At 43.9% G+C, this 22,310-nt stretch overlaps 1 protein-coding gene across 1 annotated transcript in view; it reads right to left on the bottom strand.

Annotated features, from left to right (window-relative positions):
• The window catches only part of Nup107 (nucleoporin 107), a 39,899-nt gene that overhangs the window by 13,043 nt on the left and 4,546 nt on the right, over window positions 1-22,310 (bottom strand). Inside the window, exons 5-22 of the mRNA XM_051170864.1 lie at window positions 20,455-20,599; window positions 16,994-17,097; window positions 15,378-15,505; window positions 14,780-14,828; window positions 13,080-13,151; window positions 12,749-12,837; window positions 11,604-11,682; window positions 9,554-9,667; window positions 8,518-8,608; window positions 8,326-8,402; window positions 6,799-6,858; window positions 5,795-5,940; window positions 5,631-5,679; window positions 4,862-4,931; window positions 4,426-4,544; window positions 3,276-3,314; window positions 2,372-2,522; window positions 460-572 (exon numbers count right to left, since the gene is read on the bottom strand). Coding sequence (XP_051026821.1) covers window positions 460-572; window positions 2,372-2,522; window positions 3,276-3,314; window positions 4,426-4,544; window positions 4,862-4,931; window positions 5,631-5,679; window positions 5,795-5,940; window positions 6,799-6,858; window positions 8,326-8,402; window positions 8,518-8,608; window positions 9,554-9,667; window positions 11,604-11,682; window positions 12,749-12,837; window positions 13,080-13,151; window positions 14,780-14,828; window positions 15,378-15,505; window positions 16,994-17,097; window positions 20,455-20,599 — 1,695 coding nt within the window. The remainder of the gene's footprint in view (window positions 1-459; window positions 573-2,371; window positions 2,523-3,275; window positions 3,315-4,425; window positions 4,545-4,861; window positions 4,932-5,630; window positions 5,680-5,794; window positions 5,941-6,798; window positions 6,859-8,325; window positions 8,403-8,517; window positions 8,609-9,553; window positions 9,668-11,603; window positions 11,683-12,748; window positions 12,838-13,079; window positions 13,152-14,779; window positions 14,829-15,377; window positions 15,506-16,993; window positions 17,098-20,454; window positions 20,600-22,310) is intronic.

The following is a 22,310-nucleotide window of genomic DNA, read 5'->3' on the forward strand; positions in this document are numbered from 1 at the left end:
CCTTCTTCTGGGCCTTCAGGTGTACATGCAGGCAAAACACTGAATACATAATAAATAAATAAATAAATAAATCTTTTTTTTTTTTTTTTTTTTTTTTTTTTTTAAGGCCTTGGGAGCTGGAGATAGTTCCGTGTTTAAGAGCACTGGCTCATCTTCCAGAGGTCATGGGTTCGATTCCCAAAATCGACATGGTGACTCCTAACCCTAACCCTATGTCTATAACTCTAATTCCAAGGGACCCAGCACCCTCTCCTGGACTCCTTGGACATCAGCCACGGGCAAAGTCCACAGTCATACACGCATGCAAAACACCCATTCACATAAAATAAAAAATTAAGGCCTTTATGTTCTTTAAAAAAGACAGAAGCCAGTGTATTTTAAGGAACAAGTTCACCAAGAGACAAGAAGATAGGTTATAAATCACATTTGGCTCTCATCCTCCCCTCCTCACCCTATTACCTCAGTCGTGCCAGTGTCCAGGGACGGAGCCAGGTCATGGTGGCTGAATTCACCATTATCCTTCTTACGAATATTCTCCACTACAGTTTTAGTTATTGTTGCAACATCCAAATCTAATGCATTTTTTGGAAATGACAAAAAGAAAACCAAAGATTAATTATTAATATGAGTATTCCCTAGACAGCTACAATAATTTGGTAAACTTGGAGTAATTCTTTTTCATATTTTTGACACTGACTTTACAAATGTTGGATAAGCATTCTGCCATTGAGCTGCGTCTTCAGCCCCAATACAATGTTTTTCTTTTTTTTATGATTTATTTATTATGTATACAGTGTTCTGCTTGCACATATGCCTGCACTCCAGAAGAGGGCACCAGATCTCAGTATAGATGGTTGTGAGCCACCATGTGGTTGCTGGGAATTGAACTCAGGACCTCTGGAAGAGCAGTCAGTGCTCCTAGCTGCTGAGCCATCTCTCCAGGCCCCAAAACAATTTCTTAAAGATATAATACATAGGGTCAGTGAGATGGCTCTGCAAGTAAAGTGGATTGCTACCATGAGTTCAATTCCCAGGACCCACATGGTAGAAGGAGATAGTCACTCCTGTGACTTGTCTGATCTTCACATGTGCAGCATAAAACGTGAACATATACGTACTGCTAAAAATTTATTTTAAATATAATACATACATTTGAAAAACATAGACAGCTGGATGTGGTGGCGCACGCCTTTAATCCCAGCACTCAGGAGGCAGAGGCTGGCAGATCGCTGTGAGTTCAAGGACAGCCTGGTCAACAAAGTGAGTCTAGGACAGCCAAGACTACACAGAGAAACCCTGGCTTGAAAAACCAAAAAAACCTCAAAACAAAACAAAACAAAACAAAAAAACATAGACAATATCATAATTTAAAAATATTTTAGACTGAGTGTGCTGATTTCTTCCTATAATCTCAGTACTTGGTAGACCAGGCAAGAGGCTTGCTGAACCTGAGGCTAGCTGGGGCAAGTTCCAGGCCACCTTGAGCTAAAGAGTAAGATGTGTTTTTCTAAGAAACAAAACAAAACAAAACCCAACAACAACAAAAAACCCATACTAAACAATCAAAAAACAAAAGCAAAAACAGAAACACAAGTTTTACACAAGTTAAAAGATATTTTCATTCTCCAAAAGAATTTTGCTGAGATTTTTACAGCTGTTTTCCCACTTAAAAGAAATAAGACTTAATACAAAGAAAAATGCCAGAGCCAAAATGAAAATCTGCACACACCTGTGATCCCAGCACTCGGGAGGCAGAGGCAGGCAGATCTCTGTGAGTTCAAGACCAGCCTGGTCTACAAAGTGAGTCCAGGATAGCTAAAGCTACACAGAGAAAACAAACCAAAAAACAAAAAGAAAACAGCCTACAGAGGCCAATCAGGAAGCCGGGAGACGGCTCAGTGGGCAAAGAGCATGTGCACCAGCACATGAAAACCCCAATCAAATCTCTGATGCATCTAATGAAGGCTGGAACCAGCAGCGTGAGTGAAACATGTGCTTCTACAGGAAGACTGAGGCCAAACTGGAGAAGCCCCGAAGCCCCTGGACCAGCTAGCCTGGCTCATGCAGCAGGAAAACAAGGGAAACCCTGTGTCAAAACAGGGTGGAAGGAGGGGGACCAACACCCAAGGCTGTTCTCTGACCTTCACATGTGCTGTGGCATGGTCATGCCTTGGCACGTACATATCCCCCACTTCCAATTCGTATGTACACAAACTCATATTTAAAAATGTGAATAGACATGGGGGTAAAAATGATCAAAATAGCTATAAATTCTCATTTGAAAATGTCATTATTTTATAGAATATATGCCTAAAAACAAATAGCAGATGAAATTTATTTTTAACAGATGAAATTCTTAAGTGCTTTTTACCTGCTTCCTTAGCCAGCTCCAGGCACTGGTGTCGTTGCTCGAATTCGGTAACACCTTCCAAAAACAATGCATACTGGGCAACGGCGAGGTCTTGTGGCAAATGGCAGGTATAAAATGCTATGAGGTTTATATGCTTCTCACTTATCAAAAGCTAAGGAACACAAGATCAAAAGAGACCAAATAAGTTAGCAGTGCCTTGAAAAAAGTTTGCTTCAAAATTTCAAATGGATTCAGAAAAGAGTCATAGATAGATATGTGCTTCAGATCATTAATACAGGCGCAAGCCTATAATCCCAGCACTCGGGAGGCAGAGGCAGGAGGATTGATGTGAGTTCTAGTCAAGCTTGGTCTACAAAGTGAGTCCAGGACAGCCAAACCCTGTCTCAAAAAACGAAAAAAGAATTTAGTATTTAGAATGATTGGATTCAGGTGGCTTCAGACCACATGGTATTAAAATACTGTTGTTTAGGGACTGGAGAGATGCTCCCTGGTTGAAAGCACTTTCTGCTCTTTATTTTATTTGTTTGTTTGTTTATTTATTTATTGGTTTTTCGAGACAGGGTCTCTCTGTGTAGTCTTGGCTGTCCTGGACTCACTTCGTAGACCAGGCTGGCCTCAAACTCACAGTGATCCACCTGCCTCTGCCTCCCAAGTGCTGGGATTAAAGGTGTGCGCCACCACACTAGGCTCACTTTCTGCTCTTGTAAAGGACCCAGGTTTGGTTCCCAACACCCACATGGTGGCTCACAACCATTCAGTACTCCAGCACTCTTTCTGACCTATGGCAACACACACACACACACACACACACACACACACACACACACACAGCATATAAAAAAATGCAAACATGTATAAACATTAAAATAGGAAAAAAATCAAGTTGTAGATTCTAAATGCTTACCTGTATATATGTCTTTAATACTTCAATGGAAACTTCTTCCTTCATAGGAAAAAAACATGATCCAGTTATTAATACAACTATTTATAGGTACAATGATACAATTTCTAATAAAAATTCCACTTTTAAATTGTTTAAGAAGCCAGACGGTGGTGATGCACTCTTTTTTTTCTTTTTTCTTTCTTTCTTTTTTTTTTTTGGTTTTGCGAGACAAGGGTTTCTTAGTGTAGCCTTGGCTATCCTAGACTAACTTTGTAGACCAGACTGGCCTTGAACTCCTCAGAGATCCGCTTGCCTCTGCCTCCGAAGTGCTGGGATTGAGAGTGCATAAACCATCAGGATGGTGGTGGTGCACGCCTTTAATCCCAGTACTCGGGAGGCAGAGGCAGGTAGATTGCTCTGAGTTCGAGGCAAGCCTGGTCTACAAAGCGAGTCCAGGACAGCCAAGGCTACACAGAGAAATCCTGTCTTGAAAAACTTAAAAATAATAAAAAAAAAAGTTTAAGAAATTTAATATTTACACTAAGTGGTAGCTACCCAAGCTATGTGCTTACCAAAGCTCAGGCAATGCCTCACTACACCCCACCACAGCTCTTTTTCTACTTGAAACAAAATACAACCTCTTTTTAAACATTTATGGTTCATGTGTGCCTAGGGTTCATGTGTGGGAGTCAGTTCGCTCATGGGGTCCAGGGATTGCCCCATGAGGCACAGGCCTTTTACCTGCTGAGCTTGGTCCCCGGCCCTCTCACCACAGCTCTGAGGGTAGACTCTGCTTATGTTTATAAGCACGGAGGAAGTCCTTACACACCTAAGTCACAGAGCCGAAGACCTGAACCAGAGTGTCAGCTCCAAAGCCGGAGTTCCCACCTTCTGCACTATACTTCTGTGTGTATCCCTCCCAAATACTGCCATTTAGAAAAACAAGAACAGGAATGACAAAGAAAGAGCTTAAACTCTCATACAGAATTTATTCTGAGCCCATTAGCTTAGCTGGGTACCAACAAAGACCAAATTCTCCAAAACTAGGCAAGCGTCAGCATTCGTGGCCACAGGCTAGAGCTAACAAGTCACACATGACGAGTCATCAACAGTGACTGTAGGAGGCTAATCACAAGTGGGAGAGCAGGGAAAACTGTCCACTTTTACTTACTTTGGTCTGCAGTCCCAGGGTGCGGAAAAACAAAATAAGGTGAGTCATAAAGCGGAGGAGGTGTCCAGGCAGATTGCTTTTGCTCTTGGACAGCCATTTGCTAAATTCATCCATCAAACCTACAAGCCACCAGAGCAAAGGTCAGATAGTGAGAAACACTCAGGGGAGACAGAAGTACCACGAAGGACACCCCAGAACACCTATGGGATGTGACATCTCACTGCACCCCACACGGGATGCTCTCCACCTTGAAAACCTGGGTTCAACTCAGATTGGGCCTTACAGAAAGAAATAAACACGGTACACCTGAGGGGTGGATGCCAGTGGAAGACTAGAAGATGTCAGGAGGCATGTGCACCGCTTCAAGAACAGTGTTGCAAAGTTGACTACCCATAAACCAAGAACCCAGGCAAAGGAAAATAAAGCTGTATCTTACCATCAATGTCCCCGAGGATAAGAAATTTCTGAACTATATGGTAATGTTCTTGATTCTCTTCCAGAACCCTCTGAAAGAAATGTTTTACATTGCCATAAGCGACTTGCGTTCATTCAGAAGTATGTACATAACCACTACACTGAAAATGTCACATTTTTGACGGGACATATACAAAGCTAGAAACGAACTGTTTTAGGAGCATCAAAAACCCTGGGAAGGATGCTGCCTCCACAATACACTCCCAGCCCACGAACCTAGAGACCAACAGTATCTTCCATAAGATATCTAACCTTAGGGAATGGTATTCTGTTTATTATCTTTTTAAAACATCCATTTATTTACCCTGTGGGTATGCATGCATATGTGTACGGGCATGCGTGGCACAGTGCACGGCAGGTCAGGAGACAACTTGTGGGGTCCGCTGTGTCCAAACACAATGTGGGCCCTAGAGGGGAACCTCCTGGTCAGGCCTAGGATGGAAGGACCCATGGGTCTCAGGCAAAATAAACTACAAGATAATCTTTCAACACAAGCAGCACTGTTCAAAATCACTTTGAGGTCATTTTTTTTTTCTACGTGTGTCACCAAGTAACAAAGCACATGGTGACCAGACACCAGGCCCTATTCAATAAATACTTTCTCCCATTTTAATAACAGTGAGGAAAAAATGAGAAAAGAGAATTCCACATTTTCCTCCTTTCAACTACAGTGTACACTACATAACATTTATTTCATATGCTACATGTAACAGGCTTATATTAACATTTACCTTTTTATCAGTGGCTTGAAGTTCTTCAAAAACCTTTTCTAAGGTCCAGCTTCAGAAGAGGGAAAACAAAAAGGGACAGAAATGACAAGATGAGGAGGGCTGTGCAACAGAGCTTCCAAGCAGTGACAGGGCCGCGCCCAGCACGAAGTGACCACCACACTCACTTGGCTTCCATGTACTCTCGAGGGAGCTCTTCGGTTTCATCAAGTGTCATCACCGATGTCCGAATCTCCTGCTCCACCAGGCTGTCCACCATCACCCGGAAGTAGGCCCACACTGTGTCTTCCCAGGTGTCACAGACAGGAAGAAGCTTTTCATCCGTTCCAGAGAAGAAACACGGATACAGTCAGCACAAAAGAAAGGGAAACCAATTATCCTCTGACCAAAAACCTTAAAATCAACCATCTTCTAATGAGAGAGAAGCCTGGCAAAGTGGCACATGCCTTTAGTGCCAGCACTTGGGAGGCAGAGGCAGGTGAATCACTGAGTCCAAAACAGCCAGGGCTATCACACAGAGAAATCCTGTCTCAAAAAACAAACAAACAAACAAACAAACAGACAAACAAACAAATGAACAAAAACAAACTAATGACAGAGAACACTGTCAGGTTAAAAATGTGTACCAAATAATCTTTCTCCCAAACTAGAAGTCTGAATGATTAAGACTTTCTCCATACCAAGTTCATAGTCACATCGACTTGGCATGCTGACACCAAAGAGTATTTCCAATTGTTATAGCATCTCTCAGAACAGCTGTAGAAGTGTGAGGGACAGAGGGCGATGAGGTACACAACACAAGCATAAGCCCAAGCAGGCACTGTGCGTCAGCTCTGCATTTCTAGGCAGATCATCAGGAAATGGATGCTGGGAGTCGTCATGTCAGAGTCAGCTGCATGAATAATCTGACCACTGAGAAGGCGGAGGAGGTAGGGTCATGAGTCAGGCCAGCCTGGCCTACAGAGCAAGACCCTAGTCTAAAAAACCCAAACAAAACATAACACCAAAAAAAGTAAGTGTGAGGCTAGAATGAGCTACATATTAAGAAACTATAGCAAAATAACAAGAGAAACAAGCTAAGCTAACAATAAAAAACCCACATATAGACACAAAAACCTGACAAGCATGCGTGAGTGGGCAGCATCAAAACAAGCATTATAACATTGCATACCTGCTTGAGGTTCCCACTGAGTGCTGCATAAATCGCTCTTTCATATTTATTAAAAAGTTCCTAAAATACCATGAGAAAACAGATTTGAGGTTATTCCTTTTCCTAGTGTGGGTTTTCTTCATAATTCTTCTAGATTGGTCTTAGTCACTTTGTTCATAAGCTTCAGTGGCAGATGGGAGCAAGAAGGGCTTTTTGGTTTGATAAAATAATTCTAAAATCTTCAGGGGAAAAAATATCAACTATTTAAATTTTAAAGCAAGGCAAGTCCAATGGCTATTTTGGTCATTATGGTAAAGTCTTAAGCTGCATGGAGCTGAGCTCGGTGTTTCCTCCTAGTGTTGCTCAGCACCAACGCCTTCTGGGGTTGACCTGGAAAAACATCAAGCGTGGGTGTCATCAGCTACATCTGACTCCTAAGCACAATTACAGCCGTCACTTTGTTCCATTTTATGTCAAGGGTTCTGTCATGTCAAGATTTCTTGTCATCAAACAAGACTCCTTTCTAGTCCTCGCACCACCATCACAGGCATGACCTTATCACTCAGGGCTGGGTAACTCTGACAGACTCTTGATTCCTATCTGTGATTTCAGCTGTGTCTGGTTTAGTCTGTGCGACCATGTCACTTCTTAAACACTCCTGCTCCCAGTTTCCCAACACTCAATGCAACAGGCAAATTCCAGGACTTAAAAAAAAAAAAAATGTGCCCCACTTATTTTTCACTCTACTATTTGAGAGAGGTAATGATTTTATTGCCTCTAAAACACTTCAGTTTTCATTATTATTGTTGTGTGGAGGATACATGTATCTGCCTGTGTGCGTGTGGGTGTACATGTGGCGCACATGTGCATGTGCGGAAGTCACAGGGTAACTCTGCGCAGTCAGTCCTCTCCTTTGCCTTATAAAGGCCGTCAAGCCTGTGCAACAAGTGTCTTTACCCGCTAAGCCATCTCTCCAGCTTTCCTTTTAATTCACTTTTTATGCACAACTGATGACAATTTTAAAGCATTTTCTTATAACCCCATTCTCCCATAAACCCTATGAGAGTTCCTGCATAATCCTGCGCTCTGTAGTGACGTTAGGACTGTGTTCGTCATCTCTTTAGAACTGGGACTTCCTGCATGGGCTATCGAGTCTCCCACCCCTCCACCCTACAGCTTCCCAACCTACGTATTTACCTTAACTCCTTCCTCGAGCACTCATTCTCAAGAGCCCACATGGGTTTAAACGTTAACCTCAGATGTCTTCTCAGAAAGCCGCTTTAAGCTGGAGCCCACTACTCTTCTCTAAACTCATGTGGTTCGGCCTTCACGCTTCTGCCTCACAGTAATGTTTAAGTCTTAGTACCTGGGGTCTGAACCACTCTGCTAAGTCGTCAAGCCTCGTCCTAACTTGACTGAGCTTCTCTGAGTCAGGAACTTTAGTCGTATGCTACACTGAACACTCCACAGCTCCCCAGGTCACCTTCACTAGTTAATCTGGAATCATCTGGAGTGAAAGTACATTCGGTGAGCACGTCACCATCTTACATCGTCAGCCATTCTCCAGCAGCTGATCTTCCAAATCCGTCTATGTGGATTTCCTTCAACAGGTTCTAGCTCTGTCCCTACAAAACAGTAAACGGAATTCATCCCTGAAAAGGAAGCATTTCAATCACTTCCACAAAGACAGTGCAGCGCTAAATCTCCCCACCCAGACTCTCTGAATAAAGCACAACGCACCTCCACTGACATTGGGGTCGTGATACAGTTTCCAGCCTTCCAGGGTCGCAGCTCGCCATGCTTGCCCACAGCGTTTACAGAGCCGTTGTGCCTTCAGAAAAAAGAAGGAACTGTGCGTGACATCATTGGTGTAGAACTGAAAAGCACTGAACCCGAGGTGACAAGGTGAGCTACCAGTGGCACCATGTCCCTGGGGAAGGTAGAGGCAATGGTAATGGCACCCACCCACCTTGCCCACAAACACCCACAGCTGGGATGTTCCTTATTTATTCTGGCTGGGCTGGGGACCAATCCAGGGCTTCAAGCATGTGAGGGGGGGCATTTTACCAACTGAGCCCTTTACTTTTCTAGTAATTCCCTTCTTTCCTCATTTTAGGCTTGCTAATAGAGTACTATAGCACTAACCCACTAACATGGAATTTTACTAAAAATAAATGGATTTGGTGGACCCTTGATTTATGGAATAAACAATCACCATAAAAAGTCTCTATAAGCCAAGATGGTGGTGGCACATGCATTTAATTTCAGTACTCAGGATGCAGAGAGGCTAACCTGATTTGCAGAACAAGTTCCAGGACAGCCAGGAAAAACAAACACACACACAGAGACAGATACACACACAGACACACAAGACTCTATAATGAGAAGAGAGCTATCATTTATTCACTCCATTGATATTTCCTAAAATTCAACATAACCAGGAAGGAATGGAAGAGCCAACATAGCTCTAAGCGTGTCAGCAGCATCAGCTGGCTACACATGTACTCATGAGGCGGAGGAAGGAGGCTCTAACTAGAATGTGCAGCGCAATGGACGCGCCCACGTTCAGCTTGCTGAAGAGCTGCTCAGCATTCTTGAAGCCAGAATGCACTGGTGGGCATGTCCCAGCCATGTGCTCTATCTGCAGTGCCACGGAGGGCAGCAGGTCACTGGATGGGGTCACAACACGGAAGCAGCTTAGCTGGGGCACGAAGATATTCCAACTTCACGTCTATGGCACCTGGGGCACGAACAAGCAGGGAATGACATCACTTACCTCTTCGGTCATTCCAGCACGGATTAGAGTGAAAAGATACTTGAGTAACCTAACTTCATCTTCTCTATCCAGATCATCAAGCGGCAGTTTCTGTCTAACGGGAGCATCGGGGTCCTATAAAAAACAACTCACCATTAACTTAAATATTTGGAACCTACACACATTTAAACTTATTCGTTATTTTCTACCTTTGTCAGTTATATAAGCAGTGCTAGAGATTCAACTCAGGATGTAGCTATAATGAGGAGCTTATAAGCTACAATTCTGGCCCTATACACACCTTTATATTTTAAAAATTATGACAGGATGGATCTACATGGTGTTTACACGGAAATAAATTCATCTAAAATCTAGTTAATAAATACAATGAAGTGTCACAAGGGTTCCTAATAGGTCCATTTGTCTGCTGCACCTCCTCTCCCCAAATAGATTTTGTTGGCCCAATATAGTACACGTCTAGTCAGCGGAGCTCACGATACCATTATCCTAGCTCGGCACAGCCAGGTAACCTACATTATTTGAGCTTATTCCCTCGCTGTGCTTAGCACAGACACAGAGAATGGACAAATACAAAGGGAAAACTAAGACCTCTAGGCTGACTAGAAGGCATGAGCTTTTTCAGAACACAGACAAGAGAGCTCACTCAGTCCTCAGTTTGAGGTGACTCTGTGAGAAACACCAATGGAGCTGGATGTGGGGCTGGCGGGAGAGAGGTTGTCCAGCATGCACATGGGCCATGCTCAGGAGTGTAAAATACAACCGCATGAATACACTTCCACCCCTTCAGAGACAACACAGCACAACAAACCCAACCACAGACTAGCTGCCAATAAACAAGAATATCCGAGAACACTCAGAAGGCAGGCGGAAGGTCGCAAGTTCAAAGCCAGCCTGAGTGACACAAAGATCCTGTCTCAAGGGGGTGTGGGGACACCATAAATGGGGCTGGAGAGATCGCTCTGCAGTTATCAGGAGTTCTGTTCTTGCAGAAAACCTGAGTTTGCTTCCCAGAACCCAGGATGGGCGGCTCTCAACTGCCTCTAACTCCAGGTGGCTCAGCGCCCTCTTCTGGTTTCTGTAGGCACCTGCACTGACAAGTACAAACATCCCTAGACAAGCTGGGTACAGTGGTGCATGCCTGTAATTCCAGAACTGGGAGGCAGAGGCAGGAGGATCTCTGTGAATTCAAAACTAGCCTGGTCTACCAGCCAAGGCTACACAGAGAAACCCTGTCTTGAAAAACAAAAACAAAACAAACAAACAAAAAAAAAGAGAGACAATCTTTATTTCCAAGAACACTTACTGTCTTGGCTAGTTTTATGTCAACTTGACACAAGCTGGAATTATCTGAAAGGTGGGAACCTCAATTGAGAAAAATGCCTCCCTACGACTCAGCTGTAGGGTGTTTTCTTTATTAGTGATTGATGGGGAAAAGCCCAGCCCATTGTAGGTGGTGCCATCCCAGTGCAGGTATCCTGGGTTCTGTAAGAAAGCAGGCTGAAAGCAGGCTGTGGCTGGAGATGGCTCAGAGGTTAAGAGCACTGAGGTCCTGAGTTCAATTCCCAGCAACCACATGGTGGCTCACAGTCATCTACAATGAGATCTGGTGCCCTCTTCTGTCGTGCAGGCACACACGCAGACAGAACATTGTATACATAATAAATAAATTTTTTACAAAAATCTTAAAAAAGAAAGAAAGAAAGCAGGCTAGCCCACGCCTTTAATCCCAGCACTCAGGAGGCAGAGGCAAGCAGATGGCTGTGAGCTGGAGGCCAGCCTGGCCTACAAAAGCGAGTCCAGGACAGTCAAGGCTAACACAGAGAGACCCTGTCTTGAAAAACAAAAACAAAACAAAGAAAGCAGGCTGAGCAAGCCATAAGGAGAGTAAACAGCACCCCTCCATGGCCTCTGCATCAGCTCCTGCCTCCAGGTTCCTGCCCTGTTTGAGTTCCTGTCCTGACTGCCTTCGATGATGAACAGCGCGAGTGATCAGACTCTTCTCGAGTTGCTTTGGTCCTGGTTGTCTCATCACAGTGACAGTCACCCTTACCAACTCAGTGACCAGAGGACGGGAACTTCCTATATAGGGCAGCAGCTGGCGCTGTTTTAAGGTGTGGAGGGTGTTTTCCCTGAAACAAACAAACAAACAAACAAACAAACAGGTTTTCTAAAGGAGCAATCTAAATACTATTTTTTTTGTAAATAACAACAACTCAAACCACCCACCCCACAAGTACACCTGTGTGTTCAAAACAAGGGAAAAAAAAGACAATATAGAAAAATGCAAGTCGTTAACAGAGCATGGCAGTTTGTCTCAGATGAGTGAGGATGGTGAACTCATTTCACGCTTTGGTGGCACACAAAAGCCTGCTCTTATGAGGCAGCTGTTAACGTCCTTGCTGTTGACCATGTTATCTGTGTCGTCCTGGAGGGGGAACTCACTATGTAGACCAGCTGGCCTAGAAATGGGACTCACCTGCCTCTGCCTTCTGAGTGCTAGGACCATAGGTATGTGACACCACGCTTATCTATCTTTTCATGATTTAAAAAAAAACTTTTTTTTAAAGGCCAGAACCTGTATTGGATCCCCTGGAGCTGGTGTCACAAGTGGTTTTTTGAGACAGGGTTTCTCTGTGTAGCCTTGGCTGCCCATTTCTTTTCTTTTTTTTTTCTTTGAAGGTATTTGTGTTGTTGTTGTTTATTTATTATGGATACAGTGCACATCAGATCGTATTATAGATGGTTGTGAGTCACCATGTGGTTGCTGGGAATTGAACTCAGGACCTCTGGAAGAGTAGTCAGTGCTCTTAACCGCTGAGCCATCTCTCCAGCCCCCATGAGACAGGGTTTCTCTGTGTAGCCTTGGCCATCCTGGACTCACTTTGTAGACCAGGCTGGCCTCGAACTCACAGCGATCCGCCTGTCTCTGCCTCCTGAGTGCTGGGATTAAAGGTGTGCGCCACCACGCCCGGCTCCCCATTTATTTTCTTAATAGTGTCTTTTTCTTCTTTTCTTTTTAGAGCTAGGGTCTCTCTATGTAGCCTTGCCTGGCCTTGCGCTCACTATGTAGACCAGGATGGCCTTGAACTCACAGAGATCTACCTGCCTCTGCCTCCCAAGTGCTGAGATTAAAGATGTGGGTCATCACCACCTTAAAAGTATTCTTAAAGATAAAACAAAAGCCTAGTGCCTTACCAATATACTGATTTTGCATAAAACTCAATATTGTCAGAGAAGTCTCCAATTTCGTCTTTGGCAATACTCTCTAGCCAATCTACCACCAACTAGGAGAGAAACAAAGAAGGAAAGATGGGTTAGCTCTAAAATCCATTCTAATTTTAGTGGAACTTCTACCCTTAAACTGAAGTTTCTGTATCAAATAGCTTTTCCAACCACTATTTTTACTTTTTTGAAATAAACATACAACAATAGTATTTCCTACAGAAATAATGCTATTTTTAATAGTCTATCCCTGGAAACACAAAGGCTGTTATTTAAAGAAATAATTTAAGAATCCCAGCCACACCTGACTCTGTCGGACCAGCGAATCCCTCTGAAACAGCGCTTCCACAACTGTCTTCTCGCTCGCATTAATAGCCTGTGGCAGAAACAGTTAAAGGAGAGAGAAAAGTGGGCGCTCTAAGATGACTTCAAGACAGAGGCCAGTTACAGAGAACTGTACTTAACCATCGTGTATTTACCCTTCCCTCTACAGGGCTTTCTCTTTTGTTTTCAGACATGGTCTCACTGTGTACCCCTGGCTAGCCTGCAACTCAGCAACCTGCTGGCCTCTGCCTCCCATCTCCTGTACTGAAGGTGTGTATCACACCATGCCTGGCTGTATATGTATTTTCTTTTTTTTTTTTGTTTTTTGTTTTTCGAGACAGGGTTTCTCTGTGTAGCCTTGGCCATCCTGGATTCATTTTGTAGACCAGGCTGGCCTTGAACTCACAGCGATCCGCCTGCCTCTGCCTCCTGAGTGCTGGGATTAAAGGCGTGCGGCACCACGCCCGGCTTATATGTATTTTCTTTAAGATTTATTTTTATTATTTTATGTGTATGAGTGTTTTGCCTTCATGTATGTCTGTGCATCACACGTGCTATATATGTATTCTTTTTGTTTTTTTTTTTTTTTTTTGGTTTTTCGAAACAGGGTTTCTCTGTGTAGCCTTAGCTGTCCTGGACTAACTTTGTAGACCAGGACGCAGAGGCAGGCAGATCACTGTGAGTTCGAGGCCAGCCTGGTCTACAAAGCAAGTCCAGGACAGGCAGGACTACAAGAGAAACTCTGTCTCTGAAAGAAAAAAAAGAAAAAAAGAAAACTCACAAGAGGAAAAAATAAAACAAATCAAAAAACAAAAACACACCAACAAAAAATTAAAAATAACATTTATAAAACCAGGTGGTAGTGCTGCACAACTTTAATCCTAGCTCTTGGGAAGTAGAGTCAGGCAGATCTCTGAGTTCAAAGCCAGCTTCGTTTACACAGTGAGTTCCAGGACAGCCAGGGTTACACAGAGAAACCCTTTCTTGAAATAAATAAATAAACAAATAAACAAACAAATAAATAAATTTAAACTATACACCCCACAAAAAATTTACTATTACTCACATACAGATTTATTACTAACGGATTTTTAAAAAGCAAATCATAGACCTCTGGGCTGGGCTGCAGTGCAGCAGGTAGAGTGCTTGCCTGCATACACGAGCATCTGAGAGTGTGGCAGTGCCCCTTCCAGTCCCAGCAGCTCTCAGCTGACACAGTTCTATGCCAGTGTATCCTTCGGGAGACTGCCTCAAAACTGCCCAATAGGACACACATTAATGAAAACAACAACCCAAGGCCAGGTGGTGTGGCGGTGCACACCTGTAATCTCAGCACTCAGGAGGGGACAGAGGGTGGTGGCTTGGAGGACATGTGGACTGTGAAACCACCCCACCTCAAAGGGAAACCAAAACAAGCCACACTACTGCAGAGTAGTTTGATTATATGTGTATATACAAAGATGCATGGAGAACATCTGATCGGACGCACATCAAATTATTCTGTTACATAACCAGAGGAATAAAAAACAGCCTTTACCCACAGCATAAATATTTGATTACGCTGAGTATCTTTTATGCACTTATAATGTTTTCTAAATGGGGAAATGCAAATGGAAGGTTGAAAAGTCAAACCTCCGAATTGTAAGGACTTCCAATGGACAAAATTATTAGAAAACTTACAGCAATTGCAAACATATTTTCCTCTTCTAATGAAGACTGTATTCTGTCTCTGGGGAAAATAATACAAAATGAGAACGCTTTATTTCAACAAGTGCATGAAACCACTTTTAAGCTGTTTCACATCCTACTAGGCAAAAACAAATGAGCTACCAATTAGGTTAGTCATCACATGTAAAGTAAGATGCAGGTGTGCCTGGTGACTCTAATGTCACCCTGAACAAGGCTGGTAATCACTATTACAGCCTTTAATGCCACCTAAGGGCATGTACTTTTTTCACATGGCAAAATTAATTATTATTTTATAATAAAACCCCAAACCATCAGGTCTCTTGGCTTGCTTTCTGCAGCCCAGGCTCTCCTCAAAATCTCACCTCTTCTGCGCCAGCCTCCTGGGATTACAGGTATATTCTTCTTTGTCTGGCTACAGGCTTTTTTTTTAACCACCAGCTTTCTGACCTGATAGCCCCTCTTCTCACACCTGACATTCAACTCCTCACGTATTAGAAAGGATAAATCTCAAGGCTAGCAACCCTTTCCCAAGCCCACCCCTCACTGTTCCCCTATGCGTATTTCACCTATGAATTCTATACAACTTTACCTATACAAAGAGGCGAGCAGCCTCCATGTGACCATCTCCTGCTGAAGAAGCCAGAGCATGCTGGCTGTCTTTGAAAACTTCTGCAGTCCAGGAGTTGCTCGGCTCACTATTTTACTCAGTATATTCACCTAAATTAAAAACAGACGTAAATTTAAAAAGCAGCTGCTTTTCTGCTATTCCAAGTTACTTGTATCTTTGCGTTCAGGTACACAGTGCTACCAGGAATCTTGTACAGGATATATACACAAACAGACCTTTTCCTCATTACCTATCCTGTCTGAATAGAATGCAATGTAACGTCCTCGCCAGAAACGATGCTAATGTAAGATATATTTATGGGACTATATATAAAAGTTTAATATGCTTTAATCTTCAGATTCAACAACAGTAACCACAGGTGTATATTTTTTCTCTCCCCATATCTACCCAGAGGATAAATTAAATTTACCTAAAAAATCATATAAACCAATAACACTATCTGAAAAACTTATGACATGTAACAAACCAAGAAAATCAAATTCTTTTTTTAAGATTTATTTATTTATTATTATGTATACACTGCTCTGCCTGCATGTACACCTGCAGGCCAGAAGAGGGCATCAGATCACATTATAGATGATTGTGAGCCACCATGTGGTAGCTGGGAATTGAACTCAGGACCCCTGAAAGAGCAGTCAGTGGTCTTAACTTCTGAGTCATCTCTCCAGCCGAAAAATATTATTTTGTTTTGTTTTTTGTTTGAGACAGGGTTTTTCTGTGTAGTAGCCCTGACTGTCCTGAACTTTCTTTGTAGACCAGGTTGGCCTCAAACCCACAGGGATCTGCCTGCCTTTCCCTCCCAAGTGCTGGGATTAAAGGCGTGCGCTACCACCACCTGGCTCAAATTCTTGGTACCAATGATCGGTACCAAGATGTTATTTCCAAACCAAACTTCAACAAAGTTCCTCCTCTCTCTAATTTAGTGAATCTAATAAGAACTACTCAAGTATTTTCCTTGAAACACACACAGACTGTTTACCAGGAGGCTTGGGGACTGGAGGCAAAGGGACCGGCTTAGGGTGACCAGTGAGGGGAAGAAACAGTACCCTCACAGGACTACAAGCACCACACCCACTACCCACCCTTAAGAAAACATGCACTAAGAATGCTCTGTCTGAAGACCAGGTTTAGGGCAAGTTTCACCTTGCCCAGATGATTACTGAATCATCAACTGAGGGCTGATGAGATCGACAGTCCAATGGGAAATAGTACCAAGCCACACAGTAGAGGGAAAGCTAACCCCTAGAGTTTGCATCTGTCACCACAAGTGAACAGCCTCCTGGAATTGTCTTGTTGCTCCCCACAGGTTTGTGACCGTGGGGTGCTCGGACTCGGAACTCAGGCCCCCATGCTTGCAGAGTCAAGCTTTTTCTCACTGAGCTCTCTCTAGCCTCAGACTTTGCTTTTTAAAGAGCAGATTCCTTTTATTCCCCAGTATGTACAAAGCAGAGAGCCTCTGGCCAGTTCCCCTAACCTCCAGCCTGAGCCCCCAGCAAGCACAGCGTAGGAATTAGCAAGTTAATACACAAGAAAGCCACAAGCATGTAGGGAGCAGCCCCGGGAGAGAGTGAGCTTACCTGGCTACCACAGACATTTTCGTACTCTTCTACAAGACCAAAAACTGTGGTTGAGGAGTGCTTCAGGAAAGACTGCAGGAAATCAGAGAACATACTCACGGATGCTAAAACACATGGGAACAAAAGCGAACAAGAAGGAAGTGACAAGCTTACAAAATTCTATTGGTTTAAAACCACAAAAATAGCTACAAGTCTTTGCCCTCCATCCACGACTGTACCTTGAAGAAATAGTGATGTGGGGCTGGGGAGAGAGCCGTTGGCTCAGAGCTCAAGAGCACTTGCTGTCCTTGCAGAGGACCCAGATTTGGTTCCCAGCACCCACGCCATACACTCACAATCATCTGTAACTCCAGTTCCAGGAGGTCTGATGCCTTCCTCTGCACTTCCACAGGACCAGGCACTCATACGGTGCACATACACACATGCAGGCAAAACATTCATACACATAAAGTTGTGGATGATCGCTGAGTTCAAGACCAGCCTAATCTATAGAATAATTTCCAGGATAGCCAGGAACACACAGAGAAACCTGGTCTCAAAAACAAAACAAAACTTTACAAATTTGTAACAATTTTTAAGTGTGTTGTCCAGTGGCATTAGGTACACACACTGCGCTATTGCCTGCACTGACAGTAACACCGTCGCCCCTGGCAGCCATCATTCCGCTCCACGTCTCCGTAAGTGTATCCCCTTCATGCCCCTCATCAGTGTGAAATGAGACAGTAGCTTTTCCCCACAGCAGTGAAGAAGAGACAAACATGCTGTTTGATACGATCCCAAGAGTGGGATGGGGAACGGACTTGTGTGAGAACTGGCGATGTTACTGGAAGACGAACCACCTCCTGCAGGAGCTTGACTGTTGCCAGCTGAAGAAAACCCGTGACCAAACCCCAAGAGCAGACTCTAGGGGGAGGTATGTATCGGAGCCCAAAATAGGACGCGGGGGCTACTGTTCTGGACAGTGGAGATAGTTTTGGCTGTTCACAGCTCCACTTCAAGATGCTCCTAGAGAGAACCATTCGAGGGAAGACTTCGGGGTTCTGGGCTCTGGCTGAGGCTCTGGGTTCCGGTTGCTCCAGGTTCCAGCAAAAGAAATCCTGCCAACCACGCCAGGAGAATCGTTCCTCGGAAATGATATCCTTAAGATTTCATTATTGTGTTCTTTAATCTCCTTTTCCTTTTGTTTAGGTTAGTCAGGTTATAAGTAAGGTACACTCAGTTAAAAAGTTTATAATAAAACATAATTGTTAAGAAAATTGAGCCTGCACAGCAGTGTCTCATACAGCCAGGCTGGCCTCACACAGAGATAAGGATCCTCCTGCTTCCACCTCTGAGGGGCTAGGATTATAGGAGCGTGCTAAAACAGTGTGCCCATAACACTTAGAGAAGCTTAGTAGATGACTTTGGCTGGCCTGGAACTCAGGGATCCACCTCTGCTTCTGCCTGCCGAGTGCTGGGATGAAATGATCTCCACCACACCTAGCACTGAGCTATTGTTTTGTTGATATGTTTTGTTTAAGGTTCAGTATGTACTTAGTTAGAATTTTCTGTATTATCAATTATTACCAAATAAAAGTGGGCCAAATTTTAGACCATCTGAATTACACACACACACACACACACACACACACACACACACACTCACACACACACACACACACACACAATTTTGGGGGGGTTGGTTTTCGAGACAAGGTCTCTCTATGTAACCTTGGCTATCCTGGACTCGCTTTGTAGACCAGGCTGGCCTTGAACTCACAGTGATCCACCTGCTTCTGCCTCTCGAGCACTGGGATTAAAGGCATGCACCACCACGCCCGGTCTGACTTGTATTTTAAGTGTATCACAACAAAGCAACTGAGAGTTAGGATAGGTGCCAACCAGCATGTTCTACCTGGAGTAGAGGAGCAGGCAGGCATTCTAACATTACCTGCATAATACTTTGGGCTATATTGTACAGACCAAGTAAGTATTTCTGAGTCACTCAACACACACACTACTTGGAGATGCTACACGAAAGCTGTGTGTCCAGTGCGTGCAGTGAGGCTCTGGAGTCAGACTGCTTAGTTTCCTCCTGGTGTCACCACTTGCTGGCCAGTGCACCAAGCTAGTCACCTCTCTGAGCAGCATTTTCTTTTCTTCTAAGACAGGAATGTCCACCTAACAGTTGAACAGAGCTGACAGGACCGAGTGAGCTAACCCTGGTGCGGCGGTAAGTACAGGGTTAGCACTGTTACCGTCTATGCTGGTTAAGGTGATGGTGCAATGAAGAAAAGGCCACACAGTGGTGCACAGGTGCAGACTCTACAAGCATATGACATTTCCCATAGGGAAGAGGGGCAACCACCAAACTAGCAGTTTACAATACTGTCTGGACATCAGGATCACCGCCTCAGGCAAAATAAAACGTAACAAGAGCGTTAGACTCCAATCTAAACTTAAAGAAAGAGAGGCTCTCCACATGACACAAGAAATAAAGATGAGAGCTGGCTACATTAAAATGGCAAATACTGCTCAATGAACATTAGGATGAAGCTCTCAATCTTTTCCAGACATGATGTAAAATAATTTTGGGGGTGGGTGGGGGGGGGGGGCGCGGCTTTTTGAGACAGGATTTCTCTGTGTAGCCTTGGTGGTCCTGGACTTGCTTTGTAGACCAGGCTAGCCACAGAGATCCAGCTGACTCTGACTCTGCTGAGACTATAGGTGTGTACCACTGTGCCTGGCTAAAACAAACCTTTTTAAAGCTAAAGAATAATCCTCAGATACTGGGGCTGGAGAGATGGCTCAGCAGTCAAGAGCACTGGCTGTTCTTTCATATGACCCAACGCAATTCCCAGCACCACATAGCAGCTCTTACAATTCTCTGTAACTCTGGGAAATACATGTCTTTTTCTGCCCTTCTCAAGTAGTAGGCATGCAATGTGCAGACATATATGCAGCTGAAAGACCCAACCACATTAAAAAACAAAACAAAGAAGATGGCCATGACTAATCAGCTTAACAAAACTGCATTATAGAAGGACCAAGAAAGGTGAGGGAGCAAAGGGGTGACTTGCAAGCCAAGGAGGGAAGCAGGCCTTAAAAGACCCAGCCTTGCAATGCCTTCTTCTTGGATTTCTAGCATCTAGAATTTTAAAAAATGTGTATTTTTCAGAGCTATATCACTCAAACAAACACACACACACACACACACACACACACACACACACACACACACACACACACAGACACATACACACTGTTGAGACAGAGTTCTCCTACATAGCCCTGGCTGGCAGGAAATTACTAGGTAGACTAGGCTTATCCCAAACCCACAGAGAGCCACCTGCCTTTGCCTCCCAAGTATTAGTTTACAGGCCTGTACCACTATGCCCAGGAAAAATCACATTTTGATGATGTCCAAGAACATCTTTCCTTCATCTTGGTGAATAAGCAACTTAAATCTCAAAGCCATTTACCAGCCTCTCCAGGGTCATCTTCCTGTAACATGACAACACTTAGGTTTATGTCCTCGGTCATACTATGGGCCTCTGTGTTTGTGTACAACCCCAACCGCTGTGATGAGAATGCAGCTGCCCAGTTGCTGTCATCCAAATTAGTCACCTTAAAAAGAAAGAAAGAAAGCAATAGAGCTATCATTATTAAATAAGTAAATTAATAATGAATAGTTTTTTTTTTTTTTAATCTTACATGTTTTTTATTTTTAAAAGACAGCCAATAGACCATGATCTCATTAAGGAAGCTACAGTTTTCTTTATCTTTTATTTTATTTTCTGTGTTTGGATGCTTTGCCTGAGTATGTGCCTATGCACCACTTGTGCGCACTGTGTTCACAGAAGCCAGAAGAGAACACTGAATCCCCAGGGCTGGAGTTATAGGTGGTTGTGAGCCACCATGTGGGTGCTAGGACTTAAACCACGATCCTCTAGACAAACATGCAGTGTTCTTAATCACTGAGCCATCTCACCAGCCCCAATATCTGAGAATTACTCTTTCAGCTTAAAAATTTTTGTTTTACAACAGGTCTTACTGCAGCCCAAGGCTATGTCCAGCATTCTGTGCTGCTGAACTCTTGGCCCTCCTGCCTCTATCTTCTGGTGCTGGCCTAACGGGCATGTACCACCGAGACCCTTGCTCTGACTCCCAAAAAGGGGCAGGGGCGGAAACGAACTGAACCATTAAAGCAAACTTTTCTTCAGAGGATATCTACGTTAGGTAACTTCATATGTGCATAAAAACTCACTGGGTGTTTAATAAACCACAATGTCAAAGTCTAAACCATTTTAATTTGGAATTAAATATGCCTTTTCTCCCAGCCCCCAGACAGGGTTTCTCTGTGTAATAGTCCAGGTTATCCTGGAACTCTCTTTGTAGAGCAGGCTGGCCTCGAATTCAGAGAAATCCACCTACCTCTGCCTCCCAAGTGCTGGGAATAAAGGCATGCGCCACCATACCTGCTTGAATTCTAATTAAGTATAGTACATGCCAGAGGAGGGCACCAGATCTCATTATAGATGGTTGTGAGCCACCACATGGCTGCTGGGAATTGAACTCAGAACCTTTGGAAGAGCAGCCAGTGCTCTTAACCTTTAAGCCATCTCTCCTGCCCTTAAATATGCCTTTAGAGTTGCTAATATAGCAGTATTTTTGTTTGCCTCTTTGACACATTTTTTCCTAGTTGGTATTTTTTGGTAACCAGATAAAGCCACTGTGCATTACAGCATACATAACAATTCGTCTGCTAGAGTGTCTCATCCTTTCCTAAAATGTTCTCTTCCGTCTTGAGTAGAAAAAGCCAACTCAGCTTCTCCTGTACTTTCACAATACAGACCAGTCACATCACCAAATGTGGAGAAGAGGGTTTTCCTTACAGAAGGAAGCGATCGATTCAGAGGCAGACATAGGCAGGGGTCCTCTAATTCAATTCAACTGGACACTACCTACAGTCAGAGCCCACAGGCAGACAGTCCTCTTTTTCCTTGTCGTTCATCTTTTAATGGTCACTTTTTGCTTTGTGCTTTGTGTGTGGAGGGCAGCGAGGAGGCCATAGGCTGATGTCAATGTGTCCTGCTCTAGCACCCCTTCACCTCACTTTTGAGGCCGGGTGTCTCACTCAATCTGGGCTTACTGTATGGGTCAGACCGGCCGGCCAGTGAACTCCAGGTCCCAGTCCTTCTCATGCCCAGCTCTGGGGTCACAGTGCTGCCACATCCAGCTTTTACATCAGTGCTGGGGACCTGGCCTCAGGTCTTCATGCTTCTGAAGGAAGCCGTTTACCCACTGAGCCACCACTTTAGTCTTCTTTGTATTTTAA

The sequence above is a fragment of the Acomys russatus genome, chromosome 28 (genome assembly GCF_903995435.1).
Source record: "Acomys russatus chromosome 28, mAcoRus1.1, whole genome shotgun sequence".
Classification (NCBI taxonomy): domain Eukaryota; kingdom Metazoa; phylum Chordata; class Mammalia; order Rodentia; family Muridae; genus Acomys; species Acomys russatus.